Source organism: Ammospiza nelsoni, chromosome Z (assembly GCF_027579445.1).
Source record: "Ammospiza nelsoni isolate bAmmNel1 chromosome Z, bAmmNel1.pri, whole genome shotgun sequence".
NCBI lineage: Eukaryota > Metazoa > Chordata > Aves > Passeriformes > Passerellidae > Ammospiza > Ammospiza nelsoni.
In genome coordinates, this window is record NC_080669.1 from 57,750,916 (window position 1) to 57,775,106 (window position 24,191).

A 24,191-nucleotide genomic window follows, 5' to 3' on the forward strand; every position below is an offset into this window, starting at 1 on the left:
AAGAGCATTTGTCATTTCAAAAAGACAACAAAAGATAATGGGCCTGATTTGACCTAAAAAGGCAGAGCTTTTAAATTACACTCCTGGCACTTCCTGTGTCGTAAATGTTGGTGATCTTCCACAAGTGAAAATAAATCATTTTAATTACTTTTATATTACTGTAACAAGCCTTTGCATATGCACGCAGAAGGAGGGGGGAAGGAAACTTATTTAAGCCACCAATCTCTCTTGTGGGAGAAGCAGAGCAGGCAGATCTCAGGCACAAGCTGTGGGGATAACTAGTCCTGTCAGCGCTCGGATTTGCAGCATGGGGACAAACAGCAGCACAAAGGGCGGCTGCAGCCGCAGGGCTCGCACCTCACTGGGCTCAGGGATGTGCCCAGGGGTGCCTCATGTCACTGCTGTGCTGCAGCTGAGGGATATGGGCTTTTAGGAACGGCAGGACGGAGAGGGAACGACAGGGAAAGGACAGACTTGGCCTTTAGGCAAGAGAGCAGCAGGAATGCACGGCCTCTGCCTGGGATGGAGGATGAGCTGGCTGAGAGCTTACAGGGCAGGATCAGTGGGCAGACCAGCAGGGGTGATCTGGTAGTGTGGGGGTCTGCTATGGACCTCCTGACCAGGAAGAAGAAGCTGAGGCCTTCTTCAAACAGCTGGAAAAATCCTCATATTTACAGGCCTTAATCTTACATGGGGGACTTCACCCGTGCTGATATCTGCTGGCAGGGCAATACAACAGTGCTGAAGCAATCCACAAGCTTTGATGTGCATTGATGATATCTTCCACAACAAGTAATCAAGGAACTGGCACAGAAAAGCTCTTAGGTGGACGAGATACTTGCAAACAGAGCAGATCTAGTCAGGGGCATGAAATCAGAGGCAGCACTGACTACAGTGTCCATAAAGTGGAGGAGTTTGGGATTCTAGGAGAAGGGAGCAGGGCAAAAAAACAAGTTCATGGCCCTGGATTTAATAAGAGCTGATTTACAACCTCTTCACAAGTTTGGAAGAATCCCATGGAATGTGATCCTGGATAGAAGAGAGGTCAAGCAGAGCTGGCTGATGTTCAAGGGTCACCCCCTCCAAGCTTTATAAAGGTCTGTCCTGACAAAGAGAAACCCAAGCGGGAGGCCTGGCTGGATGTTCTCAGAGCTTTTAACTGCATCAGAACATGAAACAACGTGTGGAATAAAGGGGTGGAAGCTGGGGCAGGTGACCCAAGTGGAATATAGGGTTGTCTGATCGTGCAAGAATGCTGCTGGGAAAGACAAAGCTGAGCTGGAGTTGAATCTGTCAAGGAATGTGACGTGTGGCAAAATGTTTCATAAGTATATAAATAACAAAAGAAAGAGGGCTGAATACAAAAGCCCACTGCTAAACTGGACAGAGAAAGTGGTGACAAATTACATGGATAAGGCTGAGGCACTCAACACTTTCTTTGTCTTGCTCTTTACCATGCAAACTAGGCAATCTAACAAGAAACCCAGGTTCCTGGGACCAGAGGGAGTATTTGCAGCAAGGATGATTTATTGTCAGTGGAGAAGGATCAAACTAGAGAGCACTTTTAAAAACTACACATATATAAGGCCACAGGACAAGTAGAATAGGCCACAGCCAGTGCTGAGGAAGCTGGTTGATGCCATTGTGAGGCCACTGTCAGTTACCCTGGAACAGTCATGGCAAGTGGGAGAAGTTCCTGAAGATTGAAAGAGAGCAAGAATTACCCCTATCTTCAAGTAGGGCAAGAAGGAAAATCCAGAGAACTATAGGCTGCTAAACCTCATCTCAGTCCCTGCAAGGTGATGAAGAAAATTTTCTGAGAAAGCATTTCCCAAGATCTGAAAGGCAAGATAGTCATCAGGAGTGGTCAGCGTGGATTTATGAAGGAGACATCATGCTTGACCAACCTGGTAGCCATCTCCAATAATGTGACTAGGTTATTGGTGAAGAGGAGAGACATGGGCTTAATGTACCTTGACTTCAGGAAAGGCTTTGATTACTGTCTCTTGTAATCCCATCATAGACTAGCTGACAAAGTACAGGATAGGCAAGTAAAGACTGAGGCAGACAGAGAACTGAATGAAGGACCAGGTCCAGGGGGTTGTAATCGGTGCCACGAACCTCTGGGGTCACCATGGGATTCAACAGAGTCCAACACCTTCATTAAAGACCTGGATGATGGAACAGGATGTGCCTGTGTCATGTTTGCAGATGGTAACAAACTGGGAGCAGTGGGTGATGAACCACATGGTTTTCCTGACATAGAAATGGGCAGAGAGGAAACTCAGTCAGTTCAACAAGGGGAAATGCCAAGTCCTGCATCTGGGGAGCAATGATGGCAGGCTGGCAGCTGCTAGGGAACAGAAACAGAAGTCTGATTGCTTTGTCTCTTGTTTCACAGGACCTCCAGGGCCTGATAATGAGGGAAGGGATATGAACACATGACTTGCTTGGTCATAGAAAGTCATGGCTGCTCGTCTCATAAAATGGAGTTAATTAAGCAAACCACATTATAGGGGCTGGAGTGGAGCTCAAGCAGGACCCAGGGACCAGATGGCCCTGCTTGAGCAGAGAGCTGTGCCAGATGACTTCCAGTCGTGCCTTCCAATCTCAACCCCTCTGTGATTCTGTGCAGTCAAACTATGAGTTATCCCTCTTCTATCTGTGTTGTTTCTAACATTGCTACTCCTCTTTTTAGCTTTGTTTCCAGGGGCCTTTAGCTGTTGCACGAATATTTCAGATGAAATTTCCAAAGGAATTCTCAGAAGAGTGGAGAGATTTGAAATCCAGAAAGCTGGTGGCCTGTGTCACCTAGAGGCTGTTATGTAAGAGATATTTTGTGTCCTTCACTGGGAAAGGGATACAGCGAGTTAAAATCCATCACGCAGCATTTAAATAGTAGAATCTTGGAAAGCTAACACAAATTCAAAAAACAATGGTTTATGTGATTTAAGAACTGTCCTTCCTTGTGCTATTTAAACTTGATTGTTAAAAGTTAATCATTTTTTCAGTAGCAATACAGAATATTATTCAGCCTTCATTGACACTTGCTTTATTTTCAGAACTGAAAAATTACTCAGGCACCTTAAGACTTCTCTGTTTTTTCCAATTATTTATCCCATAAACCGCTGGCCTAAACTCATTAAATCAGCTTTACTTTTGTACATAAGCATATATCTAATTTTTTTTCTGGTACAATATCACACCATTTGGATTAAATTGATACATTTTCTAGACTTTTACATGATAATCATCACAGTCATAATAACTACACAGTAGTCTGCTTATTTATTTGCCATAGAAATGTACTGCTTTGCATTGTGGCTCTTTCTGCACTGAAGTAGTAAAGCCTTTTTACAGATTTTGGAATATAAGTTTAATAATGTAAAACTTAGATCCTAATGTATTTGAAACCAGAAAAAAAAATTAATAAACACAGCATAAAATATAATTTAAGATTAACCAAGTCTAACTTTGTGGTCTTCATAGGTAGGTGATAATTATGATGATTTTTAAAAGCTGGGATTTTACTTTTTTTCTTTGAAACTGACAACCATTTCTTTAAATGTTAGTCTCCACGTGAAAGGCAGAAAGTTCTGTGTGAATCCATGGAATAGAAAAGTTGAAAAAATGATGAAGAAGATGAAGCAAAAGATTCACAGGAGCAAATCTCATGTTAGAAAGCAGAGAAGAACCAGAAGAACCAGAGAGAAAGAGCAGAAGCAGTAGCAAAATGAAGTAAAATGACCCATGATGAAGATTCTGTGGCATATGGCACTGTGGACAAGGATAGCAGATTTCACCACTGATGGACTATTGTAGCACTAAAATGACTTTCCAATCTCTATGTGCTAGAAAAAGCAGAGGCAGAAAAGATCACCTGTACTCAGAATGATGCTGATCAGACAAATGACAAAGTGCTCCTTGTAGTGTCTTGTAGCAAGTGCTCGCTGTACCTCCTGGATCTTTTGGCAGACTTAAATCTTCCTCTCTCTCACCCTGCTTTTATGGCAACCTCCCTTGTCACCTCTGTTTTAACATGCTGCTCCTTCTCATTTTTTCCCAGTCCTATTCTTGGTCCCTATTCTTTCCTGTCTACAATCATCTTTCCACTGTTGCCTGTCTTGTTTATATTCTTTCAGTCACTAATCTTTCTTTTTTGATTCATTTTACATTGACTTACAAACACTTTTTCAGATCCTTCCAGCTTGTTTGCCGAAAACCATGTCTTTTGCCTCTTTTAAACAATCTCTGCTCCCAGCTTTTACTGTCATGAAATACAATTTCAGTGATAATATCTGATCCTCTTCACAAGACTCAAAGTGTGGCACTCAAAGCTATGCAATAAATATCATCTCTATTGCTTTTTTTCATTCAGTTTTGTTCATTCAAATACTCAGATCCTTCATATGCGTCCTTCCTACCCTCTTTGCTGAATTTCTCATAATTGAGACTGAGGCCTTTTTTCATAGACTAGCAATGATGACAGTCTGGCTACGCACTCCACAGCCTCTCTTCCACAGTCCAGTACTGCCTTCTCCTGTGTGGCACAGTCTGGATTCCCTCCCTCCTTCCTTAGAAACTTCAAAGTAATTTAGTATTCCCACAAAGACATGTCATCAACAGCACTTCTCCTCACAGACATGTACACAGAAAGCAGCAAATGAGGGAGAAGAGAGGTCTTTAAAAGAGTCAGTGCCATAGAATGCACACACCTCATAAGCCAAAAATACTTAATTTAGCAGCACAACTCTGCTCTTTCTCCTCTTCCCTTAGCAATTACTGTTTTTTTTCAATCACTGCATTTGACTTAAATGAGCTCCTCTGAGTTGCCTCTAGTGTTTGCTTTGAAATTTTTATGCAAAGCTTCATCCTGCAAGCATGGGAGAAAGCAAGTCTGATGACAGGGGATAGAAGCAGATGCTGGTAGGTTCCCTAAATAAGAAAGATGAAAACTGTAGAAAGGTCACTAGAGACAAACAGCATACTTCTACACATGCAAATCTGGTGTAAGAAACTTGACTCCCTTCAAAACAGGTTAGAGAAACAATTACTGCTCTAATGAGCCAACTGCCTTCTGACAGGGATGAGGCAACCAATATATTCTTCCGGAATCTAGGGAATATTTTGTACAGCATGTACACTGGCATAGCCCCATCCTCTGCCCACTGGAATGGCGTGCAGGAAGCCTGCTGCTGGGAGCAGGAGCTGGGGCTGCCCTCTCTGACTCCCAGCGTGCACAGAGGCTCTTCCCCCAAAGTTGTGCTTGGCACACTGCTGAGGCAGAGGATGTGACCCTGGCTAATGCAAGCTGAAATGGCACACGCTTCCCACCATCTCATTTGCACTGCCTGGACACCACACAGATAATTAGCTAAGGGTATCACACAGAATCCAAATCCCCCAGGCCCAGGTCAGCAGAGCACCAGGAATGCAAAACTGCTGAAGCACTTTACAATATGGCAGCAGCACATTGCTCTTTCTGGCAGTTCCATTTTCTTCCTCATGTTCTGCTCTGCCTTTTAGATTTTGAACCTTCTTGCTTCCTTCTGATTTCTAGGCGGGTTTATGATGGCATCTCAGCTCCTCAGAGCTGTGCTATCAATGCAACCAGTGACCTTTTGAGAGTATAAACATACTGACTGGAGCATGGACTGTACCCCAACTTCCATGGCTGTGCTATGGGAGAGAGCACTTCACAGAGAATGGAACAACCTTCCCAAGCTGAGGGAAGGGAAGGGAAGGGAAGGGAAGGGAAGGGAAGGGAAGGGAAGGGAAGGGAAGGGAAGGGAAGGGAAGGGAAGGGAAGGGAAGGGAAGGGAAGGGAAGGGAAGGGAAGGGAAGGGAAGGGAAGGGAAGGGAAGGGAAGGGAAGGGAAGGGAAGGGAAGGGAAGGGAAGGGAAGGGAAGGGAAGGGAAGGGAAGGGAAGGGAAGGGAAGGGAAGGGAAGGGAAGGGAAGGGAAGGGAAGGGAAGGGAAGGGAAGGGAAGGGAAGGGAAGGGAAGGGAAGGGAAGGGAAGGGAAGGGAAGGGAAGGGAAGGGAAGGGAAGGGGTTCATGCTGGTTTCGGTACAGGCTGCTGGGAAGCTCCATGCAGTCTTGGCTTGCAGACCTGTCCTCTGACAGTCATAGGATTGTGGGATCTCAGCACCTCAGGACGGAGGTGCAGAGTGGCCGAGACCACCCTTGGGGGGCTCGGGAGTCCTGGAATGTTGCCAGAAGTGTCTGGTGGCTGGACTTTGATCCGACACAGGAGACGACACCTGTATGAGGACTGGGAAGGTTTCACTGGGTGTATGGTGAAGGGATAAGTTAATTAAAGTGTAAAACACAGGGTTTAGGATTTTGGTACAGGGGGGTCTAAAGAAGTAAGATGGAGGAATTGGGGCGTGTCCTGTTCTTCTTCTTGGCCTCCATCTTCTGTGGTGGTGGTGGCACTTTGGGATTGGTTATTACTAGAAGTGCACCGGTTAATAAGGGTAGAAGGTATTGGGGAAAAATGATAAATATTGTACACGTAACTTCGGGTATAAAGATAAGTGACCGCCCGGGGGCTTGTGGAGTGTGCCCATGGCTGACTTGCTGTGCAGACCTCTGTCAGGCTGAAAGAAAATCTTTTAGATAAACAATTAATAAACACCGAGACCGAGACAAGATCAGAAGTCTCTCCTCGTCCTTTGAAGCATCAGCTCTTCAAGGCCATCCCTGGGCCTTTCCAGGCCACCTAAACAGCAGAAACAGAAAACTTACAAGCCTAAACAGCCGAGAAACCGAGCAAGTGGCATCCCTGAGCTATCTCCGGACATAAATCAGCAAAGAGAAACATGAAAATCTACATAGGATCACAGCACAGCTGCAGTTATCCCTCCCATTTGGAAAGCAGTACATATAATAGTAACTAATTTTTGTACTGTCAGCCCTTCTGGCCTCCAAATCTTTGATTCTTATCAGTTTAGCAATTCCTTCTTTGTATTGAAATTAAAGACCCAATCAGATCTACAAGGCAAGTGTTATTGAAATATTTGCATTCACTGGACCCACTTTAAAGACGGGCTTTGATATTTTTGTTTACATCTTCCAGTTCGTCAGTGTGATGTCTCCTGTCAGGTTCTTCTGGAATCAGTAGATCAGTCTGAGAGATTATGAGATTACAAAGTCCACTCCCTGCTTCCAGCTGTATTTCAAGTTTTGATTACTGTGCATTCTTTTGGAAATTGAATTAGAAATCATTTATACCAGTCATTTAATCTAATAAAAACTTTATTTCCTGGTATTGGTATATAAAGTACCAGAACAACACTTTAAAGATCCACTGCTTCGTACAGTTTTATTTAGCCCTGAATGCTGACACACAAATATGTAGAAGAAAAATCTTCCAGTTTCCAAACCTTCACTTGAATGATCTCATATTCTCTGTACCTGAGCATTATTTTTGACCTTTGCTATTTTGTACTTGGCAGCAAAATAAAATCAATGCCTTTTTTGTTAAAGTCATCTCAACATCTTGTTTTGTGGAAGAGGTTATTAGGGCACATTACTTTGTTTTCCCTGAAAATGCTGAATAAAGCTCTCTCTTCAATAGGTTTAGGTGCCTAAAAGATCTAGTTGGATGCATTTGAAAACACCAGTGAGTATTTTAGTGGCTTAGAAGTGTAACTTTCATTGAATTAAGTCCAAATTAGACTTGTAATTAATATTCTTGAGAATTGCAATAAAGTCACTCTTAACCACTTTTAAGAAACAGCTTAACAGATTATTATCATCCACTTTTAAAATTTATTTTAAGAGTTATCAACTTAATGTGACAGCCTCTGCGTCTTTAGGATGCTTTAAAGAAATCACAGATAGCATTGCTTAAGAAGTGCTAAACAAAAGCAAAGAACCTGTTGGGTCTATTCAAGCAAAACCAGCACCCTGAATTTGATACTCTTGCTTAAAACTAGAAATCAGACTAGAGACATAAGATTGCAAACACTTTTCTTTCAAAACACTGGCTTAGGAGTTACCACACACTTTTACACAGTTGAAAAATGTTGATAGAGGCTCAAATTCAAACCCCTCTTTTACCAAAACACCTGGATTTTAACAGAGGAAGAGGATGACTGCTTGCGCCCTGAGTAGCACACCTGAACATATTTCTGATACAATGTTACTCTGAGTTATGCTGAGCTTCTTTGGTAGTACCATTTTTATTAAAACCTGTCCTTAGTCCAAACAAATAAACATAATTTGCAAATACAATTTTTGATTGAATATCTCTCTGGGCAGATTGATTAAGCTCTACAGCCATGAAAGGCATTCTCACTAGCTGGGCTGGAAATAGTGCAATCACATATCTGGAGCATAATTCGGTTAGAAAACTATAATTAATTAACTAAGAGGTTTGAAATAAGATTCACCAACAACTTTATTGATATTAATGCAATCCTTATGAGAAATTAATGTAAAACAATTGTAGACTATTGCAACACCAGCATAGGCAGATCCTTTCTTGTGAAGGATCTGCAATTTTTTATAAGTCTTCCCTTGTAATACAGTCTGTAGCAGGAAAAGCAAATGGTGTCACAAGGCTGAGTAAAAATAATAACACTATTGACAACAATTATACAATAAATTGCACTGATTAATAAGAAAAAGTAGGTTCTAGGTCTTAGGCTATAAAGGATTAGTCATCAAACCAGTCTGCAAGAGGAGGATGTCTTGACTTCATATAAATTTAAATTAGCATCTGGATCCATAAACATCCTGAGTAGACCAAACCAATGCTTTTAGCAGTGTAAAGACCAGGTAAATCTCTAAATAGAGAGTAGAGATACATAGACTATGGGAAAGAAAGCAATAACATGGATCACCTCACCAAGCTAATCTTAGTAATTTTGGCAGGGTTTCTTTATGACATCTGTAGAAGATCTGCATTTTTAAGATCTTCATTTAGTGTTGACTATACGTGCACCAAAAAAAATTGCAGAACCCAATTCTGATATTGCCATTTTGAAAGCAAGCAAGACATTTGTCAGGAGGAACCCCCCCCACACCTGAGTGCAGGCTCCCAGGTGGGCAGGCTTGCATCACCAGGAGCAGTGAGAGCAGCCAGGTTTGCATTGCCAGGAGCAGCCAGAGCTGTGGCGAGGCAGCAGGCAGGCCAGCGACCCCACCAAGGGCACGCTCTCACAGTGCCCAAACAAACAAGCAGAGCAGGGCCAGAGATGGCAAAACAGGGTCAAACAAGAGCCCAGGTTTTCACACAAGTCTGTAGAGATGAGTAGATCAGAGGTGAAGCCGGGAAGTCAAATCACTGGGTCAGGGTCAGCAAGGCTTGTACCAGCACAGGCACAATCATGGTGTCCCTCTGGCAATGGCCCAAATTTGAATACGGTTCCCAAGTGAAAGGGAAGAGGTGGTCAAGGAGGCTCCCCACAGCTCCATCACACTGCCTGCCTTCTCCAGGGCAGCCCCAGCCCAGGCTGCCTGAGATGTGGGAGCCAGTGCTGGCCTGGAGCACAGGCAGCCGAGTCCCCAGGAAGCAGGGAAGTGGACTGGTCCCTCTGCTGCCCGGCACCTCTTCCAGAAAGCCTGGGCAATCCAGGCACCCCCGTGGCAGGAAATATTTTGTCACCAAGTGCATATTGAGGCTGGTACTAGGAGCCAGAACAAGAATGCAGTTCTGGTTCTGTTTTTTCATATTGTGTGGTTTTGAGGTTTTTGGTTTTTTGTTTTTTTGGTTTTTTTTGCGTTGGTTGTTTGGTTGATTTTTTGTAGGTTTTTTGTTTTGTTTTTGTTCTGTTTGGTTTTGATTTTGTTTTGGTGGGGGAGTTTTGGTTTTGTTTGTTTGTTTGGGTTTGGTTTTCTGTTTGTTTGGTTTTGGTTTTTTTTCCTGTGGTAGGAATGGAAAAGAAGGAAATTTTTTTCCTGTGGTAGGAAGGAAAAAGAAGTTTTAGAGCCCCAGAACAGAAGACGAACTTTCCTGACAAATCCCTTTTGTCTGTAGGCAAAGGAGGTAACTGTGTCTACATGATGTAACTACACCATTACCTACTGAATTTGCATTTTCTCAACATGTTTTTTTCAGAATTACAAATGGAACTGGCTTGTAACAAGCTTATGCCAAGTGATTGGCACAAGCTTATCAGGAGATTCCAGGGTAGCATGTGCAAGCAAAACTTTTCTTGATTTCTCAGTAGTATTTCTCAATCCTCACACTACAGATAGTTATGTGACAAATCTGTGATGATTTCCCATGACAATGGCAGAACAGATTCAACAAACAGGATAGGAGCTCACACTTTCAGTTATGGCTTTCCCATTTCCTTAGCAGTGTTTTTACCTGCCCCTAAGATGGTGGTTTGACACCCTGGAGTGGAGTGAGGTGAGCAGGCTGGTGTCTCCTGCTGGCTTCAGCAGCCAGATCTCACAGAACCTGACGGCTGCCAAGGGAGTGCATTTCCTTGACTTGAGCAGTGGTTTACAACCCAATTACCCAGGGTACAAAATTTGTGTTTGACTTTTGTCAAGCAGCTTCCCATCTACAGCAGAGGTTTGTTCTCCCAGTTCTCCGGGGGTGTGCAGCAATGGATTAGGTGACAATAAATCATCGCACGGCCTAAAGGCAAGCCAGGCTGGCAGGAGGAACCCACACAATGCCAATTTGTCAGACAGCAGTAACCCCGTGATGTGCGGCTTGGCACACGGAGGATTTAACAAGCTCGAATTAAAATGTTACGGGAAGATCCAGGGTAGGGCAGGGCAGGGCAGGACAGGACATCCATCACATCCTGTGTGAAGCAATTCTGCTGGCAGAGCCCCGTGCAAGCCCCGGTGCTGGGGCACTCTGGGGTTGGGACGCCGGGCCGGGACACTTGGGGGGGCTGGACAGGCGGGAGCCGGGACAAGCCAGGGTCGGCATGGGCCGGGGTCGGCATGGACCGGGGTCAGGATGCGCCGGGGTCAGCATGGGCCGGGGTCGGCATGGGCCGGTGTCAGGATGCGCTGGGGTCAGCATGGGCCTGGGTCAGGATGCGCTGGGGTGAGGATGCACCGGGGTGAGGATGCACTGGGGTCAGGATGCACTGGGGTCAGGATGCGCCGGGTGAGGATGCACTGGGGTCAGGATGCGCCGGGTGAGGATGCACTGGGGTCAGGATGCACTGGGGTCAGGATGCGCCGGGTGAGGATGCACTGGGGTCAGGATGCACTGGGGTCAGGATGCGCCGGGTGAGGATGCACTGGGGTCAGGATGCGCCGGGTGAGGATGCACTGGGGTCAGGATGCACTGGGGTCAGGATGCGCCGGGTGAGGATGCACTGGGGTCAGGATGCGCCGGGGCCGGGACCCGGGCCGGGACACTCCGGGCGCGCGGCTCGGGCCGGGACACGCGGACACTCCCGTTACCAGGCAACCGCCTCGCGCCCGGCCCGAGCCCTTCCTACCCTCACCCGCGGTCGGCCGCGCGCCTCCATTGGCTGTCCCCGCACGGCGCACGGCTCCCATTGGGCGCCCGCCGCCCCTGCCGCGTCGCCATTGGCGCACCGCCCTCTGCCCACGCCGCGTCACTTTCTCACGCCATTCCCCCCGCCCGCTCTGCCCGCCGCTCGCCGGGCGGGAGGCGGGACCTGGTGCGGCTGTGGCTGTGATTGGTGGACGGCCCTGCCGCTCATGCCGCGCACCGGGTGGCGGGCGGTGCAGCTGCTTAAAGGGGCCGCACGCCCGCCGGAGGCCGGTGCTGTCTTGAGTGCGTGCGGAGCGACACCGGGAGCGACAACGGGAGCTACATCGGGAACGACACCGGAAGCCATCACCTCCGACGGGTGAGCGCGGCTTGGGCCGCGGAGGCACTCGGGCCGGGGGCGAAAGGCTGCGGAGCCGCGTGGGGGAAGCACGCGAGGGGCGGCGGGGCTGGGAGGGGGAGCCGCACGCCGGGTCGGCATAGCTGGAAGCGGCTTCCTGTGGATGCAGCGCCTTCGAAGGAACGCCCGTAGAGCGGCCCCGGGGCGGTGAGGGGAATTTAAAAAAATTAAAAATGAAAAGAAAGGGAAAAAAAAAAAGGGATGAAAACCACCCCAAAAAGATGTGTCAGGGTGTCCTAACTTAGATGTCACCTCGTATCCCGCGCCAGCCGCTCTCCGGAGCATCACGGCCCGTCGGGCGATGCAGCGGGCCGTGCTCACTGCCCGGGTAACCAGTGCGTCCCGAAGGAACTGCATCCCGCAGTGGGAGTCCCGGCCGCCGCCTCCCGCCGCCCTGCCCGCGGGGGAGGCCCTCGGCTGTGTGAGCTGCGATCAGCGGCTGCTGCGGGGCTCCGCCGGGCTCTAAACCCGTCTCGGAGGCAACCGAGGACCCTTCGGTGTGTCCCTTAGCCGCCTCTCAATGTCGCGACAGCGTCGTCCTCCCATGCCGGGAAAGGTGGACCGAGCGTGCCTCCCTGCCCGCGCCACCCCCGTGCCCAGGCAGAGGCAGCCGGGTGCTGCCCCGAGGGATGCCGCCGCCTTCTTTCCTTACGGCGTTTGCCGCAGGGTGTGGGCATCCCGGCACCCACCCGTATTGTGATGGAGCCCCGTGCTCGGGTGTGCCGCCATCCGCGCGGGTGGGGCCGCACGGCTCCGCCCTAGTTCCGTCCCCGCGGATCTGCGCGGTTTGCCTGTATCCCGGCGCTCGGCGGTGGGCGAGCATCCCGCGGGATGCCCGGCCCGGCCCATCCCGGCGCCCGCAGCCGAGCGTCCCGCGGGGAGGTGGCCGCGGTCCGGCGGCCTCTGGTGGCGGCACGGGTGTCGTGCGCGCCAATGTCACCGGCGGGCCCCTGCGGGACGAGGCGGTGATGTCGCAGCCGGGGCCGCCACCGGCCCTGCCCCTCCCACCGGTTCTCCGGAGCCAAAGGCATCGCTTGTAGCAAACAAGGCCGGGGCTTATTTTCTGCCTTTGAGTAAAGTGTTCCGTTAGAATTAAAAACTAAGGCAGAAAATAACTCAGTCAAATTACTGACATAGTATGCTCAAATGCCTAAGAAAGGACAGTAACGCCACCAGTTATTACAAGCAAGCATGTTTCTGGTAGCAAAAGCGGAAAGAATTGGCTTGGCTTATGCTTCTCGTTCATTCCCAGCAGAATCATAAGGAGACACAAAACAAAGTGTGTTTCTCGTTTCCATAAACTGAAGCATTTCAGGTTCTTGTTATTTTAAAACAAATGATACTTCTGAGAAAGTTTTCATTTTCAGTAAAAACTCAATTATACGATGTTGTTTGCTGTTGACAAAAGACTGTCTGTTTTACACTGAGTAAACATGGTTTTTTCTGACTGACTGACTCGAGATGTCGTAGGTCCCATTTCCTTCAGTGGTCAGAATATGCTTACAGAGCAGTGCTGCTCATGGCAGCCCAGACTGCCGCCCTGCTGGGTGTGACTGGCGAGCTTGGTGTTTGGTGAGCCTGGGAACACAAAAGAAACACCCTCCCTTCAGTTGTGCTCTACACAAAGTTTTCTGATGAGAGAACCGCAGCAAGTAATATCACTTGAATGCCAGTTTTGGCATCTCAAAGTTCTGCAAGGAGCAAGCACAGAAAACACTTGTTTTCATCAGCTCTCATCAATAATGTAATTCCTTTTGGCATATTCATTTTCCCAACAATTCACTGCCTGGTTAAAAGCTGCTATTCTCCTACACCCATTATTTCTCGAGTCCATTACATGCTCCATGCAGGCTTCAGGGAGACCTTGCTGCACTCTTTCAGTACTTACAGTGAGCTTATTAAAAATTAGAGGGAGAGGGGCTTCTTGCAGGTGTGTAGTGACTGGACAAGGGGGAATGGTTCCAAACTGAGACTACGTTTAGATGAGATATGGGGAGGAAATTCTTTAGGGTGAAGGTAGTGAGGCACTGGCACGGGTTGCCCAGAGGGAGCTGTGAATGCCCCATCCCTGCAAGTGTTTAAAGCCAGGCTGAATACATTAAGCCGCCTGGTCTAGTGGAAGGTGTGCTAGCCCATGGCAGGGGGGTTGGAATGAGATGATGTCTAAGGTCCCTTCCAACCCAAGTTATTCAATGTTTTAAGATTCATTGAATCTTAAATAAAGTTAGGCCTTTTGAGAGTCTCAGCAGCCCCCAAATTTAAGCTAGCAGTGAGCTCTGCTCTGGGTGCATGGCTCACCCTCGCTGTGGCTGCCAGACACTGATGAGCTGGAATTTCCTGTTTGATAAAATGAGGTGTTTTGTGCCAGAAAGGGAGCTGGATCCCTAAAGCCCTTCTCCCAGCTGGTACCTTGGGATCTCTCTGTGGGCAGTATGTCTGCACTCATATGGGAGCCAGAAAGCGACTTCCTGCAGTGCCTGTGCAGATTTGGGATAGCGCACAGCTCTTGGAGCCAGGTTTCGGACCCCAGTGCTGCTACGTGTCCCCAAGCCGTGTGTGACTTGTTGGCGGTGCCGGGCAGGGACACTCCCCGCGGCTCCGGGCACTGCTGCACCAGCGCCCTCCCTCCCTGCCCTGGCCGATGGCCGCTCCGCAAACAGCATCAGCCCTCTGCTGTACCAGAACAAAGCCAAAATACTGCCCGACAGGTCACAGGAGGCAGGAGTAATTACGGGTTTGCTCAGTTTGCGGGTTGTTTGGGGGTTTTTATCTGTCTATTTTAAAGCAAGATAAGGCGACACGGCACCGCTCCACTTTGGAAACAAAAGCGACGTGCTGAGGGCTTGTCCAAAACAACAAAACAAACACAGCCAAGACCACACAGGAAGCCTCTCCACAGCGGGGCTTCGGGTGCCGGGGAATTGGGTTTTATTTCCTGAAGGAGCTGTCGCCCGTGCCCGCCGGCCGAGCCGAGCGCGCTGTCCCGGCGCTGGGCCGGCGTGGCGGTTGCTGCGCACGCGCAGTGCCCGCGTCGCGCATGCGCCCTGCCCGCGGCAGGAGGCGGCCATGGGATTCCGCAGCGTGTAAGAGGCGGGCGGCGGGAGCGCGGTGGGGCAGCTGGGGCACGGCACGGCACGGCACGGCGGCCTGAGGGGCAGAGGGGGCACGGCGGGGCTCTGGGCGCCACCTGCGGCTGAGGCGCGCTGCGAGCCCCTGTGCGCACATTCCCGCGGCTCCAGGATGGGTCTTGGATAACCTTGAGGTGCTGGGGCGGCAGCAGGGGACACAAACAAGGCGAAATTGGTTCTTTTGCTTAAAACCGCGCAGTCCGCTGTAGGGTCGTTCTTTGGCCTTCTATGCAGCTGGTCCTGGGTTCTGGAAGCTTGGAGCTGCGCACGGAAGGGACGGGTGCCCTGTCGGGATGTAAGCTGAGGAGGATGGTGCCGGGCTGTGTAATTGAGGGAGGGTTGAAGTAATGGGGTGTAGTGTGTCCTTGGGAGTAGTAAATCCCCAAGTGTGGTGACAGGAAAGTTGTGGGGTTAGAATAAGGAAACTCGGCCTATCAGGGAGAACACTGTTCATCTCAGCCCTGAAGTACTCCAGGCAGTGTGCTGGGAGTTCCAGTGTTCGGGAATGCCGGAATAGAGTATGCAACAAATAGAAAAACCAAAAAGAACAACAACGCCCCCGCTGAAAACAAAAACAAACAAAAAAAACCAACCCACACAGAAATAATTCTGCCTTTTTGCAGTGTGAACAAAACAAAGTGACGTATGTCACTTTGTTTAAAAATAAAAAATATTTTGAAGAATCCTGCCCTGTCTTAAGATGGTTATTTTCTAGTAAGGGTTTTCAACTAGCAATGCTAATAAAAATAACCAGCGTTTCTAGCTTGGTTATATGCAGAATTGAAACTTTCCATATTAGCAGAAGTAAGATGTTGAACATTAATGTCTCAAACACTTAACACTTGGTAAGTGTATGGTTTTGCCTCAGAAGGATAGCTTGGGTTTAACCTACGTCTGTTCATCTCCAGGGCTGAAATCTGTATTTTCACTTAATTAAAAAAAAAACCTCTTAAAACTAATGATATTTTACAGTATGCTCATACCAAAGCTTCACCAGAGGCAAAGGCTTGCCTTTTGCAAATGACGTTATAGAATACATGCAACACATCTTTTTCCTTACAATTGCAGGAGCTAAAAGTAGGCTTCTCTAAGTATATGTGAGTAAATCACATGGCTTTTTCTTTTCTTAAAGATCTGCCACGATGCCTGGGTCTCTTCCAGTGAATGCTGAATCCTGTTGGCCCAAAGATGTGGGAATTGTGGCACTGGAAATATATTTTCCATCTCAGTATGTTGACCAGACAGAGCTGGAGAAGTACGATGGTGTGGATGCTGGGAAGTACACCATTGGGCTGGGCCAGGCAAGGATGGGGTTCTGCTCTGACCGGGAGGATATCAATTCCCTCTGCTTGACTGTGGTCCAAAAGCTCATGGAGAGGAACAACCTTTCCTATGATTGCATTGGGAGATTAGAAGTTGGAACGGAGACCATAATTGACAAATCAAAATCTGTGAAGACCGTCCTGATGCAGCTTTTTGAAGAGTCTGGTAATACAGATGTAGAAGGAATTGACACCACCAATGCATGCTATGGAGGCACAGCTGCTCTTTTTAATGCTATTAATTGGATTGAGTCCAGTTCCTGGGATGGTAAGTCACCAGTATTTTCCTGGAAAGTTACATCATCCTTACATCAGTCTGCCCCACAATGACAGTGGTCATGTTTAACCATATAAAATTCAGAGGGTAAACTGTTTTTCTCTTCTGAAGTCTTTTTCTTAAATTCTCTGGGTATTTGCCACTTCAGTTACAGCATGAATAGTGACATAGCTACTAATGTAGAGGTCTTCTGTAAATTCAGGTGATTGCCAATTGAAATGTGGGAGAAAAATCAAAATTGAAGAGCCCTTTAATCTTGGTGTCATCTCCTCAATAACTAGAGTCTAAAAATTGCTGATGGGTGTTAAGATGTGCCAGACTCGTGGCTCCTTATCCTCGTTTTCCCTGTGTGTTTTTCCCAGGTCGCTACGCCCTCGTGGTGGCTGGAGACATTGCTGTGTATGCCTCTGGAAATGCCAGGCCCACTGGGGGAGCTGGTGCTGTTGCAATGCTGGTGGGCCCAAATGCACCGCTGATTTTTGAGAGAGGTGAGTCGCGTGGGAGAACATACACTGCTTAGGTCAGATTACTGCATCCAGCCTGGAGCCTCTTCCCTGATTTTTGTGCCTTGCTGAAGCAGCAGATCAACTGTGACTAATGTCAAAAATTGCTCTTTATCTCTTCTTGTCTGGGCTAACTCAGCCGAGTCCAGTTACAGGACACAGAGAGGAACAAGTAGAGGTGCTCCTATTTGTTTGTTTCCTTGAGGATTCTCCAGTAAAACTGATAGAGTAATACTAGAGCTGAACAAATTACATTCTACTTCCAGGGCAATATGACAATCCTTTATTGCATGTGTTTGTCATGCTCAGTCCTACTCTGCTTTACAGGCTATTGAGGACTGTGTGAAACCTTACCTTAAAAGGCCAGAAGTGCCATGAAAATCTGCTGAACAGGGGCCAAAGCTGCTTCTTTTTCCATGTGTGCCAACTGACACATCCCAATTGACTCAAAGCAGCTGAAAAAACTAATTTCAACTTCTGTCGATTTCTGCCCACCAGGGTTGCGTGGAACCCACATGCAGCACGCGTATGACTTCTATAAACCAGACATGGTCTCTGAATATCCTGTGGTGGATGGCAAGCTCTCCATACAGTGCTACCTCAGTGCTCTGGACCGCTGCTACACCGTCTATCGCAACAAAATCCACGCCCAGTGGCAGAAGGGTGCGTAGCCTCTCCCAGTGGTACTGCAAGATTGACAGATGCTTGAGGGTATACCACACAGACAGTTTCAGTATCTGATCTAAAAGCTGGTCTGAGTCTCTTCATGTTTGTATGTTATGAAGTGATTGAAATATTTCTCCTGTAAGAAATTATTTAGTTCTGTTCTGGCATGGCTAATTTCCTGACAGTCTGTAAGCAGCAGTCTCTACAGGCAACTGTTGGTGTAAGACATAATGCCTTGGTTAAAAGCATACTATTACCCATCTCCATCCAGACTTTTAAGAAATTTAGGTTAATATTTAAATGTTCTGTAATTATACTAATTTTTTTTCTTTTAACCCAATATGTTTAGTAATTCCTTTAATTATATTAAGAGAAATAAGTGTGAAGAGAGGCAAATTGAGTAGATTATTACGTCAAAATGCTGTTCAACATAGCTTTTTGTTCTAGAGAAAGAGCAAACATTGTTAGCTGGTGCAAAAGGTGGTAAAAAAAGAAATTTTAAACAGAAGCAGTACAGTGTGTTAAGCGCACTTGACAGGAGTGGTTAGTGTTAATTGCATGTTTGTGTCTCGTTTATGCCAACCTGTTACGATGACTGGTGTCCTGCCAGCTCCCTGCTTTATTTCCATAATTGAAGTGAGTACTAAACAGAGGTTGTAACATAACACTTCTGCCACTTCCAGAGGGGACAGACAGACGTTTCACCTTGAATGACTTTGGATTCATGATCTTCCACTCTCCATACTGTAAACTGGTACAGAAATCTGTGGCCAGACTCTTGCTGAATGACTTTCTCAGTGACCAGAACCCAGAAACAGCAAATGGTGTTTTCAGTGGTCTGGAAGCCTTCAGGTGAGAATGGCTGCTGTCTGTCTCATTCAGATAATCTGTTATACATCCAAGGTGTGTTTTTACTTTCTGCTATTTTATTAACTGTTTCTGAACTTTTTTTTTTTTCTCTTTTGAATAGGGATATAAAACTTGAAGATACATACTTCGACAGAGATGTGGAGAAAGCTTTTATGAAAGCTAGTGCAGAGCTCTTCAATCAGAAAACCAAAGCTTCATTACTTGTATCCAATCAGAATGGAAATATGTATACCCCTTCAGTCTACGGTTGCCTTGCCTCTCTTCTAGCCCAGTAAGCATAAAATTGGGAAAAGCTATTTATGAATAAGGTCATAAAAGGCTTTTTTCAGAAAGTCTTTTGTAAAAGTGTAATTTAGCAAACCTTTCCCTACAAGATTGCCTTAAGCAGAGAAACTAAAGTTAAAACATAATTCTGTACACACATTCTGTTCAAGTGACATATAGATTGAAAATGTCCATGTCAGAAGCTGATGCAAAACAGCTGGTTACTGCCTTGCAAAGCAGGATCTTATTTGTAAGGTAGTGTCTGTTCTCAGCCCCAACTTTCCCCCTCTTCCTTCCCCTAGAAACATTCCTGAAGTGGAAAAAAAAAATCTGAATGTCTTCTCTTACTATAATAAGTAAAGCAAATTAAATTACTATTTAATTTTTTTTTTAAATGCAGCCTTTTACAAAATCATACTAAGTTTACATTAAACCACTCCTCCTGGGTTTTCTTTTCTTTTTCTTTATTCCAACATTGTCTTCCAAGATGTGTTTATTTTTTTGGCCTTAATTTGCTTAAGAATGAAATATGTCTGCCTTCATCATATTTTGGGCATTTCTCGGGCATGTTTTTCTCTAGGCAGCTTTCAAACTCAGCACATAACAGCAGTATTTGAATTTGTGTTTTTAAAAGTCAGCATTTATGTACATAGTATGCTAAATGTGTATTACAGACACTGTAATTTGCTGGTTGCTTTTCCAAAGCTAGATGCAGTTTCTAGTTATTTAAAACTGGAACTTTGTCTTAGTTCTGACTTTAAAAGGCTGTGGTATGATTTGCAGGTACTCCCCAGAGCAGCTTGCAGGACAGAGAATCAGCGTGTTCTCGTATGGCTCTGGTTTTGCTGCTACCCTGTACTCCATCAGGGTCACACAGGATGCCACTCCTGGTGAGTGACTGGAGGTGATGTCCTCTGCCTCTCTTGCTCAGCTCCCTCTTGCTGCCTTGTTGCACAACCCACTAGCATAAGGAAACCTGCAGGACAGTGCCTTAATGACAGCAGTGCCACACTGGGAATGTCCAGCTCCAGGGAGTGTTTCAGTGTCTCCTTGAACAAATAAATAATGGTCTTCAAACTCTGTTAAATGTTTTAAGTTGGTAATTGGGAATATTTTAAATGACTAATACTTGAGATTCTATAATGCAAAGTACTTTGAATGGGCTTGAAATATTCACATACCAGTGTGCAGTTCTCAGTACTGACTCTACCCTACCTGGATGGTTCTATATTGCAGGTTCTGCACTGGACAAAATAACTGCCAGCCTTTCTGATCTCAAAACAAGACTTGACTCAAGAAAATGTATTGCACCTGATGTCTTTGCTGAAAACATGAAGCTCAGACAGGAAACACATCATTTGGGTAAGAACCTAATAAATATCAATCCTTCCTAGTCCTTGAGCAAATTGCTTATCACTTAATCTGCCAAACTTTAAATTATAAGGGCGCAGAATGAAGGAAATGTCCAGCCCTTTCTGCTTCTAAGTAGCTTGTGTTCATTATGCCCAACATGTCTGAAGTAAAAACGGTGGCTTGTTTTTTGATGTCTCAGTGCATCCAGTCTGCAAAGACCTGTGTTGGGTAAAACTCTTACCAGGAAACAGCTAACAATGTGTTCCTCCCTTTCTTGCAGCCAATTATATTCCGCAGTGTTCAGTCGAGGATCTCTTTGAAGGAACATGGTACCTTGTGCGTGTGGATGAAAAACACAGGAGAACTTACGCCCGACGCCCACTCATGAGTGATGGACCTCTGGAAGCAAGAGTTGGAGTTGTCCATCCAGGCATTGTTCATGAGGTGAACGCTCGGCACTCTTTTAAAGTTTGATGTAAATGGTGGAACCATTTACGTGTTTGTCTTAGCATGTGCATGTATGTTAAGAGGAAGTGGTTTTACGAGTTACATTGAATACTTTGTTAACATATGTAACATACAAGCCAGAAGTAAAAAGTTGAAACTGTGATTTTAAAAAGTACATTTCATCGTAAAAAGAACGAAATTGCACAAGAATGAAAGAGGAACAAACTGGCTCTTCTCACATGATCTGTTTGCATGAAGCATGACCAATTTGATTGACTTAAGGCCAAGCCGTCCATTGTAGCATGAATGTTGTTTGAGAGTTGGACTAGCCATGAAGTATGAATGTCTGTGAACTAGAAAACTGTGTTTAATGGTTTTTTTCCCTTCTTCTTAGCACATCCCAAGCCCTGCTAAGAAAGTGCCAAGAATCCCTGCAACAACAGAATCTGAAGGCGTTACTGTCGCCATTTCCAATGGGGAGCATTAAGATACCTCTGTGAGGTGGGGAAAGAAACGAGGTGTGAGGGCAGGGTGAGAGAGAAAAAGGATTGCAGTAGCGCTGAAGTTTCAGTGTACACTAGTACTTAATTGGAGCATGACAAAACTCTTTAGGCTCCTTGAAAAAGATCATCATAATATGGTGTGCTGATTTTATAATATTTTCAGAACACTAAAATCAGGAGTATATTGGAGATAGAAGGACTTGCCAGGTGCTGTGGGGATTCCTTAACATGTCTGAACTTTTTTAATTGCTGAGAAGTAGCTGTAGTCTATTACAAAGTCTTTGTACACAGAAAGGAAAAAAAAGAAAAGGAATCTTCTGCCTACTCTTCCACGTAAAATGACTTGAAACCTACACTGTTAACTTCTACTAGTACTCAACTGTGTGCAAAATAGTCCAAGCTTTTAATGTTAGGGTTCTCAGTGCCTTGACAATAAGCAGTCAACCTTCTGAATACTGCAATTCTCTTTCACTTTATCACCTTCCCTTTCATCTCCTAGTCTGTCTCCCATCACCCCATTGCTTTGGGACAGGCACAGAATCAAGAACATCCATTGCTGGAATAGAGCCTCTCTTCCCTGTCAAAGTGACTGGATCAAGAATGGCTAGGCTGACAAGTGGTTTTCTTAGAAGAAACTCTGTGATTCACTGTGTTAGTTACTATGTAATTCCTCCTAACATCTTATGTGATTTATACCTGCATTTTAAGTCACAGGAGACTGGGAGGAAAGATGAAGAAGAAGGGAGGTAGTACATTTTTTATTCTAAAGAAAGGGGATAATTGATTTGACATCATAATAGATGGTTTAGTAGAATATCCAAGACAGCAAAATTTTCAAATCAAATTTTGAGCTATTGTGGCGCTGTTTTAATTGGCAAACAAAGGAGAGAGTGATGTTTATCATTTGTCTGGAACTCTAGCCTACTAGTTGTCTTTTATATAATACTTTCTGAAAGACTCTTTGTAGCTTTGAATCTGGCTTTTTACTTTGAGGTCCTTCTCACTATTGGCAATACTGTAGGAGTGGAGTCCTTTATTTTTTTCCCCCCTTCCCCAGCGTGTAAGCTAAAGCTATCCATTTTGCAAGCAGTAGATAGATTTACAGTGGTTATGGGGAGTCCATTCTGGTAGATTTTTAAAGCCCAGATTGGAAATGAACTATGATATGAGCCTTTTAAGTTTGTAATATATATATATATATATATATATACATACATACATACATATGTATATATATATATATATATTTAAGTTGAGCTAATGTACAGAATGAAGTTTCATTGAATTTATTTCTTTGCTAATTCTACAAAGCTACATTATCTAATATAAAGTAGCAAAAAATTATTTCTGTTAATTACATTTTTTTGTGTGTGTGTAATGAAGTGTGTGTATTACCTGTCACTCACTAGAATTTGATAATTTGCTGTATTTGTACAGTCAAGCCTTGGTAAAATAGTTGTTTATTATAAATTGATGAATACTAATCTGTTTGTTCTGCTGAAAATGATGGAGCAATGCATGATGATGATGTTTGCAAGTATTTTGGTTTAGGTTGCCCTCATGGAACCTTGGCACCTGTAATACAAACTGTCATGGAACAAAGTCCATTGCTGGCAGTGGACAAGCCAAGAAGTGAGCTACTAGCACAGGCCTCACAGGTCTGTGAGGCTGATCCTTTATTAAAATAAAGTTTGAGATATTTGAAACCTCTTGGAGTAGTGTTGACTTATTGGTTTTTTAGGATGGATTTCTTTTTCTTTAACAGGAAAGAGGAACCTGGCTCTGGTAAAAACCCAGAGTTGTGGGGTCACAACGTGTGTGGACATTTTGCGTCTTTCTTCTTAGTAATTCCATTACAGAAGTGGAAAAAAGAATTGCTTAGGCTGGTGTAAAACAATCTTATCGGGACCATGTTTCAAGATAATTGAAAATGCTTTTATATGGAAACTGTTTATAGCGGAGGAATTAATACCCATTTTATGAAATTGAATTGATTACTGATTTATAAAAATTGATATTATTTACCCTCAAATTCTAAATTCTGTGAAGGAGGCTTGGTTCTTGCTTTGTACACACCTGGGCCTCACTGAGTCGTTTTCCCATGCGTGGCCTTTCAGATTCATTCCACTGTTCATTTATATGAATTATTCCCTCTAAAGTGAAATTGTTGTCTCATCAGTGTCGTAACAGATAAGGCATCCTGCCTTTAAATGTGACAGCACCAGCTGTACCTGTGTACACCTTGTGTAGAGTACCTTTCCTTAGCTAAACTCAGAGGTTCTGTCTCTTAGCTTAGGCATGTCAGCTGTCCCTGTTCAGAGAACAGCTGCCACACTTGTCCTTTGCACTGGAGTTGATGCTGTTGAAGAACTAAGCATAGAATAAATTACTAAAGCTGAAAATCAGAGCATCTGCATTTTGGTGATGCGCAGAACAACTGGAGTTGTCAGACTGTCCAGCTTTTAACTTGCAGTGATCAAGTGTCACAATCAGCTTTGTGCAAGCTTTGGCTGCCAAAGCAGAATGGCAGGAGTGAGGACAAGCCTGTAATGCTCAGTGAATATAAGCAGACTTTGCTGCTGCTTGCATTCAGCTACTGGTAACTAGGGCTAAGGCAAGAACTTAAAACTACATGGGTTTTGGAGTATGCTTAAATCTTTCTTTATTGGAATGCAGGTGGAGTCCAAGCAGTTCCAGTGGCAGAATCATGCAAGCAGTGGAAGGTGTCAGAAGGGTAACTGATGGTAGCCCAACCAGTCAGGCACCCACACATACAGGGTTAAAGTACTGAATCCTGATTTGTATTCTGGAATTGTGACAAGTTGGGAACTGCAGCCAACAACAGCTTTGATGTTTCTTGAAAGGAAATAAAATGCTTTTTAAAAATTTACTTGTTAAATTTGATGAGGAAGTTCAAAAGAATTTGCAATTGATTAGATTAGTCTGGTCTCTGCTTAAATTTAGTTTCTGCAGCTGTCCCAGTTTGCAGTGGTGAAGTTGTGTTGAACTTAGGTACA

General features: G+C 45.3%; 1 protein-coding gene across 3 annotated transcripts; it reads left to right on the plus strand.

The window, feature by feature from the left end:
• The first annotated feature begins 11,730 nt into the window (after window positions 1–11,730).
• Window positions 11,731–22,880, plus strand: HMGCS1 (3-hydroxy-3-methylglutaryl-CoA synthase 1). Of its 3 annotated transcripts, none has more exons than XM_059491914.1 (10): window positions 11,731–11,802; window positions 16,102–16,559; window positions 16,931–17,056; window positions 17,570–17,734; window positions 18,421–18,589; window positions 18,708–18,878; window positions 19,655–19,761; window positions 20,108–20,233; window positions 20,505–20,668; window positions 21,066–22,880. In XM_059491914.1, exons 2-10 carry the CDS (start codon window positions 16,112–16,114, stop codon window positions 21,156–21,158), a joined length of 1,569 nt encoding a protein of 522 aa, XP_059347897.1. In that variant the 5' UTR covers window positions 11,731–11,802; window positions 16,102–16,111; the 3' UTR covers window positions 21,159–22,880. The 3 variants fall into 3 exon arrangements, with proteins under 3 accessions (XP_059347897.1, XP_059347896.1, XP_059347899.1); XM_059491913.1 differs by lacking the exon at window positions 11,731–11,802 and adding an exon at window positions 14,902–14,924; XM_059491916.1 differs by lacking the exon at window positions 11,731–11,802 and adding an exon at window positions 15,098–15,264.
• Window positions 22,881–24,191: the final 1,311 nt, after the last annotated feature.